Below are 14,284 nucleotides of genomic sequence, written 5' to 3'. Positions count from 1 at the left end.
ATCTACCCCCACTCAAAACAGCACACACATACTAAAGCTCAATACTGTCTCAACAACCTACATCCACAAGCTACTATCCAAACTCAAACCTTGCACCCCTTCTGCAGATAAGCTTCCAGCTGAATATCTGCAACTAGCTGCATCCGAGATAGCCTACCCAGTCTCCATCTTAATAAACAGAACCATAACTGAATCCAAAATACCATCCTGTTGGAAAATCTCCCATATTATTCCCTCCATAAAGGAGGTAACTTCAACGAACTCTCCAATTTTCGCCTATTGCCCTCCTATCTCCTCTTTCCAAAATAATGGAACGCTGCATTCACCATCAACTTCTACATTACCTCTTAAATAACAATTTGCTTGTAGACTCACAACATGGTTTTAGACCCTACCACAGTACTTCAACTGCCCTTCTCTCCTTCACTGACTCTATCAATAGAAACCGCAACAACAACCTGTTCACCTCTGCAATATTCTTAGACCTCTCTAAAGCATTCGATATGGTCAACCATAAACTTCTCCTCGATACCCTACAATCCCTGTCACTAGACTCACAGGCATTACAGTGGTTCAACTCTTACCTGACTAATAGAAAACAAGCAGTCCTCTGGGACAGTCATCTAGCCTCTCAACTCCCAATTACTATTGGCGTTCCACAAGGATCCATCCTAGGTCCCCTACTTTTCTCTATTTTCATAAATAACCTGTCCGCTTCCCTCCCTACATCCACTTGTATTCAGTATGCAGATGATTCCACTCTCATCTGCTCTGCTTCACCAGCACAACTCCACTCCGCTACCCAGGTGGTTTTCACTGCAGCAGAAAAATGGTTCCAACATATCTGTCTCCTCCTAAACCCCAAAAAAACCAAACTACTACTTTTCACCCCTACCTCTAAATCCACCCCTATCACTTTTTCCATTGTATCATGCAATGGCACTGTCATCCAACCTGACTCGTCCACTAAGCTGCTAGGTATAACCATAGACAATCAGCTAAATTTTGACTATCACATTGACTTAACTATCAAGTCAGTCAATAAAAAGATGGGTGCCCTTTACAGACTTAAGCCCTTCCTTACTACTACTACCCGAGTGACTCTAGCCCAAACTCACCTCATTTCTACATTATTGTATGCCTCTCCTTCCTTTATCAATATTTCTAAAGCTAATCTTCAAAAACTTAATACCGCCTACCACAGTATAGCCAGATTTGCCACTGGCTCTCTATTCCAAACTCATCACTGTCTTAACTTAAAGAAACTAAACTGGCTTTAACTTCCCAACCTAATACTACTACAGCAGCTAATCATCACTTTTAAAATTCTACATCACCCTTCCAACACACCCATACTAAATAAACTCATCACTCCTTATAAAAATCTCACTTCACTTAGATCAGCTAACAAGGTACTAGTTACTACTGTGAAATCTCACAATAAATCAGGAGATTCCTTATTTGCAAACATTGTTGGTTCTTACTGGAATAAACTCCCCACAGAACTGACCTCCCTAGACTCATGTCAGCTTTTCAAAAAACAGATGAAAACGCACCTAATAACTCACTGGCTATGCCCTTGCTCCAATCCTGACTGACCCCAGCAAACTTACTACTCTCTTCAGTCTGCACATGTGCACTTTTGCTCTTCTGTTCTAACTTAAACTGACTTCCACAGTCCCTTTATTTATCTCTATTCTTCTGTTCTCAGTTCTGTTTGACTCCCCTCTGACCTCTTTGATTGTCTGTCTCCTGCTTCTTTTAGCTGACCTCCTATAATCCTGTTTTACCTCTTACATTTCCTCTCTAACTTTTATTTCCCCCTCTCCTTTTCCTACTGCTTGTTCCTAACCTCACTAAGTCCAGAATTCCTGTACCTAACAGTAGCCGTACTTTATTTTTCCTTTCTCTTTACGTCATTCTTGCCTTTATACTTTCTTTAGCCTCTTAAAATCTTTTACACTACTAACCTGCATGTTTAACACTATATATTTAACCACTTTTATACTTACAACTAATACCTACTTGTTGTTCATGACTAACTACTATGGATATTTTTCTACTTTAAATTGTTTTGTTGACACTGAAACTTTTCTCCTCAGTCTCCGACTGAATTTTAATTGTCATCTACTCAGGTTTTTACATCAAAAACGTATTTGTACTTGTATGTAGCCGTATTATACTATATTAGTTTAGTTTTATTTGTATAGTTAGTATTACTAGTGACTTTATAAACTGTAGTGTATTTTAGTTTCTGATAGTGGAGCTTTTCTCCTCGGGCCTCTGCTGAAAATGGACATGTATCCAGCCAGACTAGCCCGGTTAACAAATGTAAAATAAATAAAATAAATAAATACTTTGCAGTGTGGTTTTGATTCCTTGGAGGCCTCTTGCAGGGCTGCTGTAACTGGATCTGTGATAAGAAGGCATGCTTGGCTCAAGGAGCAAAATCTGCCTGACCATGTTAAAGCAAAATTGTTAGATGCTCCTTTACAACAGGACAGTCTGTTTGGTAATAAGGCAATAGAAGTTTTGAAAAAGATGGAAGATAAAGCTAAATCTATGTAAACTGTAAAAAATTTCCTACAAGTGCAGCAACCCAGGTTCAGTAGGCACTGGCCTACTAAGAACTGGTCCTTTCCAGTACCCACCAGAGCCACTCAGGTCAAACCCAGACATTCCAAAGGCTCCAGGTTTCAGTCACAAGGAACTTACAGAACAAAGCAATGGGGTGCCTCCACCTCCAAATCTGGAAGTAGCAAGGCACATTCCTATGGTAAACAGTCTCAATGACTTTCCACTGCAATCACCAAGCACTTATCTTTTGGCTGCCCCTTTCGGGGGGAAACTGGCACTCCATGCACAAAACTGGCAACTGATTACCCAGGACAAGTGGGTTTTAAATATAGTATCCCAGGGATACAGATTTCATTTCCACACGTTGCCAGTCCCAAACGGATGGCCAGATCTGCCTCCAAATCAGTGGGCGGAGGCCCAGAAACATGTTATGTCCCTCATGAATATGGGGGCTATTCAACCAGTACCAGAAAAGGAAAAGGGACAAAGTTTTTATTCGAGACTTTTCTTGGTACCCAGAAAAGACAAATCATGGTGTCCAATTCTGGACTTATCCATTCTAAATACATTTCTGGACATTCCAAAATTCAAGATGCTGACTCTACAACAGTTACTACCTATGCTAGGCAAGGATGCCTGGTTGGTAACTCTAGACTTAAAAGAGGCTTAATCTGCATATCCCAATCAGGGAATCTTGCAGAAGATGCCTCCTCTTCAAAGCAGGCTATTTGCATTACCAGTTCTCTGCACTGCCCTTTGGCTTATATACTGCACCCAGGGTCTTCACAAAGTGTCTGGCACCAGTAATTGCATTTTGCAGGCAAAGAAATATTCAGATTTATCCATACCTGGACAATTGTCTAATTCAGGCAGAAAACAAGGGCACTCTTCTAAAACATCTGGTGTTTGTAAAAAGACTTCTAACTTGTCTAGGGTACACCATCAATGAAAAGAAATCACAACTGGTACCCTCTCAAACAATTACATTCCTGGCTGCAAGCTTGAATACAACTGCCCGGTTGACTTACCTTATGCCAGAAAAACAAATTCAGTTGATGACTTACTTCAAACAGGTGGCCACAAACGCCACCAAAACCCAGCTATCTCCAAGACAAATTCTGCAGGCCTTGGGGTTCATGGCCTCCTGCATTCTAATAATTCCATATGCAAGACTGCATATGAGGAAATGTCAATGGTACCTAAAAAGCTTATGGAGTCAGCATTGTCACAGCCTGGAAACAATGACTCCTATCATTCCCTTGCCTGCAGCTAGAGTTCCTATGGTGGGCAGAGGCCTGCCACCAAAACAAGGGACTGTCATTCATTCCACCCCCTGCCGCCCAATCCCTGACTACAGACGCATCAGATTATGCTTGAGGGGCGCATCTGGCAGGGAGATGCATTCAGGGCCAATAGAGCCCAAATCAAATGCGCCTACATATCAATCAGAAAGAGATGCTAGCTGTACAGAATGCTCTGACAGCCTTCAAGGACTATCTTCATCCCGGACAACTACTGATAAAGACAGGCAACACCACAGTCATGTGATACATAAACAAGCAGGGGGGTACCCATTCCTACCCCCTTTGCAGACTAGCCATGGCATTGTGGAACACGGCCTTGACTTATCAAATACATCTACAAGCTCATTTCCTGCCAGGAAAGCAAAATCCTGTGGCAGATGAAGTAAGCAGAAATCTTATGAACCCACATGAATGGAAACTGGATCCACAAATCTTCGGCATGTTGACACGCAAATGGGGGAGCCCAGACATAGATCTTTTTGCCTCACCCCAAAACTATCAGTTGGACATATTCTGCACAAGAATTCATCAAAAAAAGCTTGGAAAGTGGATGCTCTTTCCTTTAGCTGGAAAAACCTATCAGTCTATGCCTTTCCCCCTTTGCCTCTGCTCTCCAAGGTCTTACTAAAAGTCAGACAGGAAAAAACAAAAATGATTCTGATTGCTCCAGACTGGCATCGCCAACATTGGTACCCGCTCCTACGTGATATGTCGCACCTTCCTCCATGGTACCTGCCTCAGACACCTTATCTACTGTCGCAGCAGAACTATCAAATTCTGCACACTCAGCTCCAAACTCTGAATCTTGCAGCATGGCTAATCAACTAATTTCACCAGTTACATCTCTCAGCAAACCTGTGATGGATACTATTTTAGAGGCTAGAAGGCCTAGTACTAGAAAATCTTATGCTGACAAATGGAAAGGATTCTGTGCCTGGAACCAAGCACAAGGAATAAGCACAGCAATGCCCAATATTCCTCAGATTCTGCAATATTTAACTGAGATGCTTCACAAGGGCCTATCTTTTTCTTCCATAAAAATCCATGCCTCTGCCATTTCAGCTCATTACAACACAGAGCCCTTCCCCCTTTTCTCATCCTCTGCTAAAGCAGTACCTCAGAGGGGCCAAAAATTTAAGACCTCCCAGGAGAGCACCAACTCCTGCATGGGACCTCAATTATGTTTTGGAAAAACTCATTCTACCTCCTTTTGAGCCAGCTGCTACTGCAGATCTAAAATTTCTCTCTTGGAAAACAGCTTTTCTTTTAGCAGTCACTTCAGCTAGAAGGATTTCAGAGCTACAGGCTCTCATGGCAGTGGAGCCTTTTATTATTTTTTACCTGGACAGGGTGGCTCTCAGGACCAATCCATCCCTTATGTCTAAAGTGGTATCTATACACAGACAACTGAGATTCTACTTAAACAGGACAAAATCTCTAAAAAAAATCTGAACAATTACTGGTGGCATTTGCTGCTGGGGCAGAGGGAAAGGCTATTTCAGAGCAGACTATTTCAAAATGAATAAGCCATTGTATTCATTTCTGCTAACATGCACCATGGTAAACCTGTCTCCAAGGGAATCAGATCTCATTCCACCAGGGCTGCATCTACTTCTGCAGCCTTTCTCAGAGGGGTTCCTACTAGAGATATTCTAGAAGCTGCTACCTGGAGCTCAGTTCATACGTTCACCAAACATTAAAATTTACCTCTCTTTAATTCCAGAGCAGGCTTTGCCACTGATGTCCTGCAGGGCCTTATAGCTGCTCCTAATGCTGTATAAATCCATCCTCCCTACCATAGCTTTGGGATTCTACCCAAATGTAATGACTACAACAGTGAAACATGAAGAACATAGTACAGTTGTGTACACTTACCGTAAATGTAGATGTTCGAGTGTATTCACTATTGCAGTCCTGGTTGCCCACCCTCCAGCCCCCTGTTTTTCTCTTACTATACCTCACCTTTCTTTTACTATGATTAAAAGCCTTTTTGATGTATTTGCTTTTGTTTGGAGGTATATTTTTTGTGTTTTAAATTATTTACATATATATATATATATATATATATATATATACAAATATTTTGCTCCCCATTTGGGGGGGCACCTGACATCTGGGGCAAGAAAAACTGATGTAATGGTGTCATCTGCATGTTTTATACCCCTCAGACCTGACATCATGGAAGAAGGGACAGCAACCAACACAGGACCCAAGACATTGTTAATCAGGCCGACTGAGGGCAACCTGCCAACAGATTACCCAAATGTAATGACTGCAACAGAAATGTAATGACTGCAACAGTGAATACACTCGAACATCTACATTTATGGTAAGTGTACACAACTGTACTTTCCTCCTGTGTTGGCTGCCTTGTTAGATACTTTTGGTGCTGCTTCCATGCCTCCTGATTCTCAGCCTCCTGCACCTAAGAAACCTGGTAGGTTCTATGTGGTTCCTGAGGATTGTCAGTTTGTATTTAAATGTCCTTTTGCTGATCCTGCTGTGGTGTCAGTCTCTTCTGTCAAACCTTCTAAGCTCTTGCCCTCTTCAAACATTTACATTGTGATATGTATAGTAGGGCAATAGAGAGGATTGGTAAGAAAGTGTACACTGCTTCTACTTTGGCCTTTAGGGCTGTAAATTACCAGATCCACATGACCAGATATGCTCTGGCCTTGATTGCTTAGGCTTGTCAGGTTATCTCTGACCTCCCTGATTCTGTAGGGAAATCCTGTGCCTTATCTATTTTAGGTACTGCTTTTCAAGTGTCTTGCCACTATACTAAGTGTAGCTATGATGCCTCTTCCAGGGCTGTGGCTGGGGCAGTCATGAGACATTATTCTTGGCTTCATCTCCAGCCTCTGCCTGAGGACATTATGGTCAAGTTGTTGGATGCTCCTTTGGATAATAAACATCTTTTTGGGACTGCTGCTGCTGACCTGTTCAAGTCTCTTCAAGAGAAAGGCAAAGCCTTGCAGGATCTTAAACAGTTTTTTGTCTCTCTTATCCCCAAGTTCCTGAGAAATTATCCTTCTAGATTTGCTTTTCTTCACAGGCACCCCTGTCAGGCCTTCAAGGGCAAGAAGGGTGGTAGGTGGGCCCTCCTCTGCTAAGGCTTCTCAGATTTCCGTGGCCCAGAAGCCTCCTTTATCTGATAAGCCTACTTCTCTTTGACAGTTTGCTTCCCCTTCTCTTAGACCAGGTTCCTGTATCCCTTCAGCTTTCCCTTTGTCTTCAGAACTGGTGTTTCATCACTTCAGACTCTTGGAATCTTTCTGTTATCCGTCAGGGTTACTTCATGGTATGGAAGTCTCTCCCTCCATTTTCAGGGATTCTTCAACCTCCTCTAGAACAGTTTCCACATTTCTTGGAGGTTCTAGGGTCCCTGGTGAACCAAGGAACCATTCAACCTATCCTGCCTTCCCAAGTTGGAAAGGGTTTTTATTCCAGGATGCTCCTGGTTCCTCAAAAGGAGGGCACTTGGACACCTATTCTGGATATCTCCCTGCTCAACACCTTTCTTAAGGTCCCTTCTTTTCAGATGCTTACTGTTCAAACCCCGTTTCTTTTTTTAGTACCCCAAGCTTTTCTGGTGTCTTTGGATCTGAATGATGCTTACCTTCATTCACCCTCTTCAGGAAGTGTTTATGTTTCTCTGTGTCTTCCTTTCATTTTCAGTTCTCTGCCTTGCCCTTTGGCTTCTCTACTGCACCAAGGGTTTTCACAAAATGCATAGCTCCTGTGATTGCTTTCTGTGGGCTCCAAGGCATTCATTTTTTCCTTATCTAGACAACCTGTTGTTTCAGGCACCATCTCCCAGTGACCTGTTAGACCATCTCTGTTCTTCAAAGTCTGGGGTTCACTGTCAATTTCCAAAATCCCGTCCTAACTCCTTCTCAGGATCTTGTGTATCTGAGATGCTGGATTCAGACACTGCCAGTTTTGGCCTCTCACCCACCTCCTCTTCTTCCTTCTCTGACTGCCACATCAGCCAGGGAGTTTTTTCAGGCCCTGGGATTCATGGTCTCTTCTAGCCCACTGTTCCCTCTTGCCAGACTGCATATGCAGAAGTTTCAATGATACCTCAAGTCAGTTTGGCTTCTGCATTGTCCCCATCTCGATTCCCTGTCTAAAGAAGGAATTTGAGTGGTGGATTCAACAATTTGCACTCAACCCAGGTCTGCCCTTTTAGCCTCCAGTACCTTCTCAAGAACTGTTCACTGATGCCTCAGACATGGGGTAGCGGGGCTTCTTTTAGTCATCTGAAAGTTCAGGGTCTTTGGACCCCCATCAGAATTCAGACCATATCAGCATCAAAAAGGTGAGAGCTCTGATTCTGGCCTTTCAAGCTTTTCACCCCATGTTCTGTCCAGGCCCCTTAAAGGTATACACAGGCAGCACTACAGTGGTGTTGTATGTCAACAAGCAGGGAGGCACAAAATCTTACCTCCTCTGCAGGATGGCTCTTCAGGCTTGGGAGATGGATTTCAGTTAACTCTTCACACAGTATACATTCCTTTGGAGCACAATCTAGTGGCAGACTGTCTGAGCAGGTCCAAAATGCAGGCTTACAAATAGATATTTCATAGAGACGTGTTTGTGGACATTCCCCATTGGTGGAGTATTCCTCAGGTAGATCTTTTTGCCTCCCCTCTGAACAGGTGGCTTCCTCTCTTCTGTTCCAGAAGACAGACACCCTTTCTTTTCCTTGGAAGGGGATTTTCTTTATGCTTTCCCTCCTCTTCCTTTAGATCCAAGAGTCCTGCTGAAGATTCATCTGGACTCCCCAAAACTCTTGCTAGTGTCTCCCTTTTGGCCAAGACAGTCATCGAAAGTTACCTCACTGGTTGGACCTCCCCACACATGACTAGGGGCGTCTCATTCATCCTTACTTGTCCACTTTTTAATTCACATTGTGGGTGATAGGGTTTTGATCCCTTTCAGGCACCGCTTTTCTGAGGACATGCTCAAGGTTTTGCAGGAGGCAAGGAAACCCTCAACCGAAAATCTTGTGTGCCTGTTTGGAAATGATTTTCTGTCTGGTGACATGGTTTTAACTGTGATTTTTCAGTGGGGGTCCCTCTGGCCCTCTCTTGATTGTGTGAGTTGCACCAGTCTGGCCTGGCCTATTCTTCTGTGAAGGCCTATGTGTCAGCCATTAGTGCTTTCTGCCCTAGAATCCTCCTTTGTCTTCTTGTTTTGAGGTCAAACAATCTCTTAAAGTCATCCTGCATATTAGGTCTCCAAGGAAGCCCATTCCTCCTCCTTGGGACCTTAATTTTGCATCATTGTACCTGGAAGACTGTTTTGTTGCTGGCTCTTACTTCTGCTGAGAAGGTTGCTGAGCTTCAGGCCCTTATGGCTATTCCACAAAAAATACAGCCACTAAAAAAAGGACTTCACCTCACTAAAGACATCATTAAAAACAACTTCATGAAAAGGACAACGCTAGAAGATGCTTTTCCTTTTATTGTACTTTCTGGTACCTCGGCCATTCACCTTCAAATGGAACAGTTTAATACAAAACATCACATCCTTATATACCAAACACTGCAAACACTTATAACTTACTATACATACTCTTTAGTCCTAAATAGTAGGACAAAAGAGTATGTATAGTAAGAATAAATTAATGAATATAAATTAGGATATATTTTAAAACAGCTAGTTTAGTATAATATAAATATGGGCTTGATTACATTAAAAGGGTTAGTATGGAATTTTTTTCATGAATGCATTAGTTTATAAGATCTGGTAAAACTGTTTTTATATATATATACATGTATAAAGAAACTTTTACATGTATTTGTATGTACACATGAATTATTATTCTGTGTTTAAAGTATATGGTTACATCGCATGTGCTTATTTTGTGTTTATTTGATATAATGTTTTCTTTTGAGTTGCATAGATTTGCACTATGTGGTTGCACTTTAAGAAAAATCAGTTAATGAGTATTAGTACTTAATTGATTAATTGTATATAATTGTTTGCAGTGTTTGGTATATAAAGAGGTGATGTTTTGTATTAAATTGTTCCATTTGAAGGCGAATGGCCGAGGTACCAGAACATGCAGTGAAAAGAAAAGCATCTTCTAGCGTTGTCCTTTTCATGAAGTTGTTTTTAATGATGTCTTTCGTGAGCCTTATGGCTATTCCTCCCTCCCTTCTCATTCTGCTATTGAGAAGGTACTGCATACCTTGAATTTGCACAGACAGCTCAGGTACTGTTTGCATAAAACTAAGACCATTCTTAAGTCTGATCAGCTTTTTCTTTCCTTTTATCCCAGGGCATTGGGTTTGGCTGTTTTTAGGCAAACCTTTTCTTTTCCTGGATATCTAAAACCATTTCCTTTTGTTATACTTCTGGTGCCTTCTTTCAGGGGCTGGACACCAATTCCATCCTTGAAGCTGCAACTTGGTCTTCTCTGCATACCTTTACTAAACATTATAAGTTGGATATGTTTCTAGCGCCAGAGCAGGTTTTGCTAGAACCATTTTATATGGGTTTGTTGAGGGCTGTTCTCAGCCTTTCACCTCCCATTCTGTTTCTTGAGCCTTTTTACTCTCTCTCCTGTCTAGAATACTGCAGCAGTGATATAGACATAGTAAGGCTGTGTAAAATCTCACCATAACAGTAGATGTCTTTCTTTTCACTGCTGCAGTACTTTGCTCCCTCTCTCCCTTCAATCCCCTCTTATTTGTTCTATTTATTTTTTTTTGTTTTAGATTGGCTGAGGGTTTCTCCTTTTCTTCTGCATTGTTCCTTCTGGATGTGCATGGACTCCTTTTTCCTATGGAGACTGTTCTATTCCGGGGCAATTCAATTCTGTGTAGCTGCGTCCATACATCCCTTTTATGCCCTATGTTATGTACAGGGAGCATAGATGTGACGTACAATGCATACAAGATCATTAGACTTTGGAACACTGGCCAAGCATCGGGGTGCCCTAGGCGGGAGATCCCTTCTGTTTAGAATGCTGCAGCAGTGAAGAGAAGGAGATCTGCTGTTATGGTAAGATGTTACACAACTGTACTTTTCCAGTTAAAGACATACCACGCCATTACTTCTTCTGACTTTTAAGTCCAAAATAGAATTTTCCAAGTCCTTACAGCAGCATCATAAGCTTGAGCTCTGTCAATAAAGGTATCCTACAACAAGCAAAGTAGATAATTCATATAACGTTTTGAAATAATCATTCACTCTGTTTTATTAAAGTCTCCATACAAAACTTCCTGTGGTTTTAGTATGAATATTAGAAGACACCTTCCAATTTTAACAGTTACCTACACATTTAGGGGAGGGAGGAGTGACCGCATTCTGTGATACAAGTAAGGCATCATCATCATCATCATCATGTGATCTAAGCAGAGTATTCTGTCAGCGGTGTTTGCAAATGTGTACATTTAGGTTAAGTTTTGGTTTATTTTTTAACTGTAATTTACATTTACACAGTGGCAAATTCAGTTATGTATCATTTTACACGTTTTGTTTCACACATTACATTTTACAGAAAAGGCAAGTATAGTGTAGTTTCTTTTACTTTGTTTAGTTAGTTATTTACGTGCAAAATTTTTAATTTTGAAATGGCTGTAATATAGCTGTTTCATTTTGATTTAAAAAAAACGGTAACATTTCCAAGTTTATTGCATTTCTCGTCACAGATTCCACGTATGTTTAGGTTACCGTTTATCCAGAGAAGTAAATGTTCTGTTCTGTTTCCTATTTGTAAAAAAAAAGATGAATAGTTAGTTTCTGTCGTTAGTTTAAGTTTGTCTTAAGAATGTGACTTAGAATTGTTTTCATTTCTACTAAAATTGACTGGTTATTTATTTTGATTGCAGCTTTTGGGGATCTTCCGTTGGGAAGAGAGACTGGAACCAGGTAAGAAATATTTTACGGTGTTGAGAAACTGTTGATTTATATGTATATATGTTCATTGTTCCTACTTCTCTGACGTTTTGGGTTATCTGTCAGTGTAACCCAGTACTGGCCAGCCTTCAAAAGTGCAGACTTGCCTCCCAATCTCTTCCTGTAACAGCTGATTGAGAGGGAAGTCTACAGCTGTGAAAGGAATTCAATGTTCAGTCATTTTCTGCCATGCAAAGAAGAAAGTTCTCTCTCTCTTCACAGGATCTAGAGATAATTTTTACTGCTCACTGCTAATATAAGTCCCATTTGGAGATACCCTTCCTTTTTATTTTAATATGAGATTAATTATTCCCTTTCTGTTTTTATGTTTCTTTAATTGTATATATTTATTTTAATTTTTACTTCTGTCATTGTTTCTAGTAATTCCTGTGGGAATTTCTGCTTGTAGCAGTGTTTATATGACTGCTAACTTTGACAAATATTTGTTTTTACTGTTTGTAAGGAAACTTTCAGTATTTCTCTCAGAAGTGCACTGTGTATGTGGCCTCTTAGACACTAGAGAGGCCTGCTTTACTGTTGTTACTCTATTTTCATCTTCTGACAGGAAAACACTGCATTACTTGGATTTTTTTTCAGCATTTATACATTATTTACTATATGTGTGTTTTTAACATCAGATTATGAGTTTTACCATGACTGAAGCTATATGAATATATTGTGGATGTTTTATTCTCCCTGTTGAGAAAACATTGCTTAAATTGCTATTAAATGTTATTTTTTTGGCATTTTAACGTGGTTAAAGATGAAGTAAAAAAATGCCACAATATTTTATTCTATGTATGTAAAGTGAATCTTCTGTATTTTATAACTGTAAAAATTGTACAACCTATTTTTCCATGTACAATGAAAAACTTCTACTATGTTACTATGTATTAATTTTGGAATGTTCTCTGTACTTGTATCTGTAATAACGATGGAGCTTTTCTCCACAGGCCTCTACTGAAAATGGGATCGATCCCAGTTGGACTTTCCAGTAAACAAAGATAAATAAATAATCAAAAAAGGAAGACACAGGCAGAGAAATCCAAATCCAAGCAGTTTATTTAAAAGCCACTCTAAACAGATAACCGCTTTTGTTCCAAAATGGCAATAACCAAAGGAACTTCATCAGATGAATAAAGTTAATTAAACAACCAGTTAAATAATGATTTAGTTAAAAACACCTACATACGTCAGTCGCACACAAGTGTCAACAACCAGTAATATCTCTCATATCCCTACATACCCACAGAATAAGAAAATCATCACATAATCTAATAAGAAAACATTCACGATGAAACTTTTCACATATTGACATAGAAATCACACATTTATACCCACGTGTAAAAAAACTCTCTTGAGAGTTTTTAATTTGAAGATACTATTAATTGACATGCTTTCATTTAAGCCAGGCTAACACCTGGCATGTAAACGGAGCTGCCATGCTAATTCAGCCTTTTGTAATAAAACTGGCCATGCATCTCCCCTTTTGGATGTGTAAACAGTGTCAAGGACCATAAATCTAAACTCATGTCCAACATTGGAAATAATATGTTTCGCTAAAGTATTAATATCTTTCTGATCTCTGATATTTCTAACGTGTTCCCCTATTCTGTGTTTTAATTTATGTTCAGTTTTTTCTGATGTAGAAACATGCACAGTGTTAACAAATAGCACAGTAAACCACCCTTTCTGAATTACAATTAAATCTACCATATATCTTCACCATAAAACCATTAATTTCTGCTTCACTTACATCTAAGATATAAGAACAGTACTTGCATTTCCCACATTTATACATGTACCCTATTTGTTTTTGGATGGCTTGGTTTTCAAAGTAAACATGATTTTAAAACAGGGTTATCCATTGCATTTAATTTATAAAATTATGAGAGAAGTCATGGAGAAAAGGCAGAAGGGGTATTTCCAACCTATTTTAGGTAAGACATTGGTTAGTCGGGTATGTGGGAACAATGTTCAGCTTAGTTCATCTATGCAGACTTCCAGTTATAATGGAGATCAGTTGTTTGGGTGTAAAAAGAATAATATTAGTACAGGTTTTCCTTTATTACCATTTTTTCTACTGATAGTGGTGCTATCAAGAACATTTTGATTAAGAATTGGAGTATCTTAGAAGCTGACAGAGAGGTGAGAAATTTTGTAGGGAAGGGACCTATTTGTGTCTACAAAAAGGGATGGAATTTAAAAAATTACTTTGAAAATCAAGTCGTCCAAAAACAAATAGGGTATATGTATAAATGTGGGAAATGTAAGTACTGATGTTCTTTGTGTTTCACTGTTGCAGTCATCACATTTGGGTTATCCCTGACAAGGTAGCCCTCAGTTGGCCCGGATACCAGAGGCTTAGTATTTCTGTGTTGGTTGCTGTCACTTCAGGACTGACGTCAGGTTGTCAGTAGTATAAAGTAAGGCAGCTGACGCTATTACGTCAGTCTTTCTTGCCGAAGAGCCCAAATCAGGAACAGTTGGCA

The 14,284-nt window shown here is 40.1% G+C and overlaps 1 protein-coding gene across 2 annotated transcripts in view; it reads left to right on the top strand.

The window, feature by feature from the left end:
- Positions 1 to 14,284, top strand: part of GPATCH2L (G-patch domain containing 2 like) — a 2,618,649-nt gene that overhangs the window by 1,805,429 nt on the left and 798,936 nt on the right. For both annotated transcript variants that reach the window (XM_044073870.1, XM_044073869.1), the window contains exon 7: positions 11,726 to 11,765. In XM_044073870.1, the coding sequence (XP_043929805.1) occupies positions 11,726 to 11,765 (40 nt within the window). The remainder of the gene's footprint in view (positions 1 to 11,725; positions 11,766 to 14,284) is intronic.

This window comes from Protopterus annectens, chromosome 6.part0 (genome assembly GCF_019279795.1).
Source record: "Protopterus annectens isolate FY-2018-M chromosome 6.part0, PAN1.0, whole genome shotgun sequence".
In the NCBI taxonomy this organism is placed as follows: domain Eukaryota; kingdom Metazoa; phylum Chordata; order Ceratodontiformes; family Protopteridae; genus Protopterus; species Protopterus annectens.
This window is presented reverse-complemented; position numbering and strand designations above follow the sequence as displayed.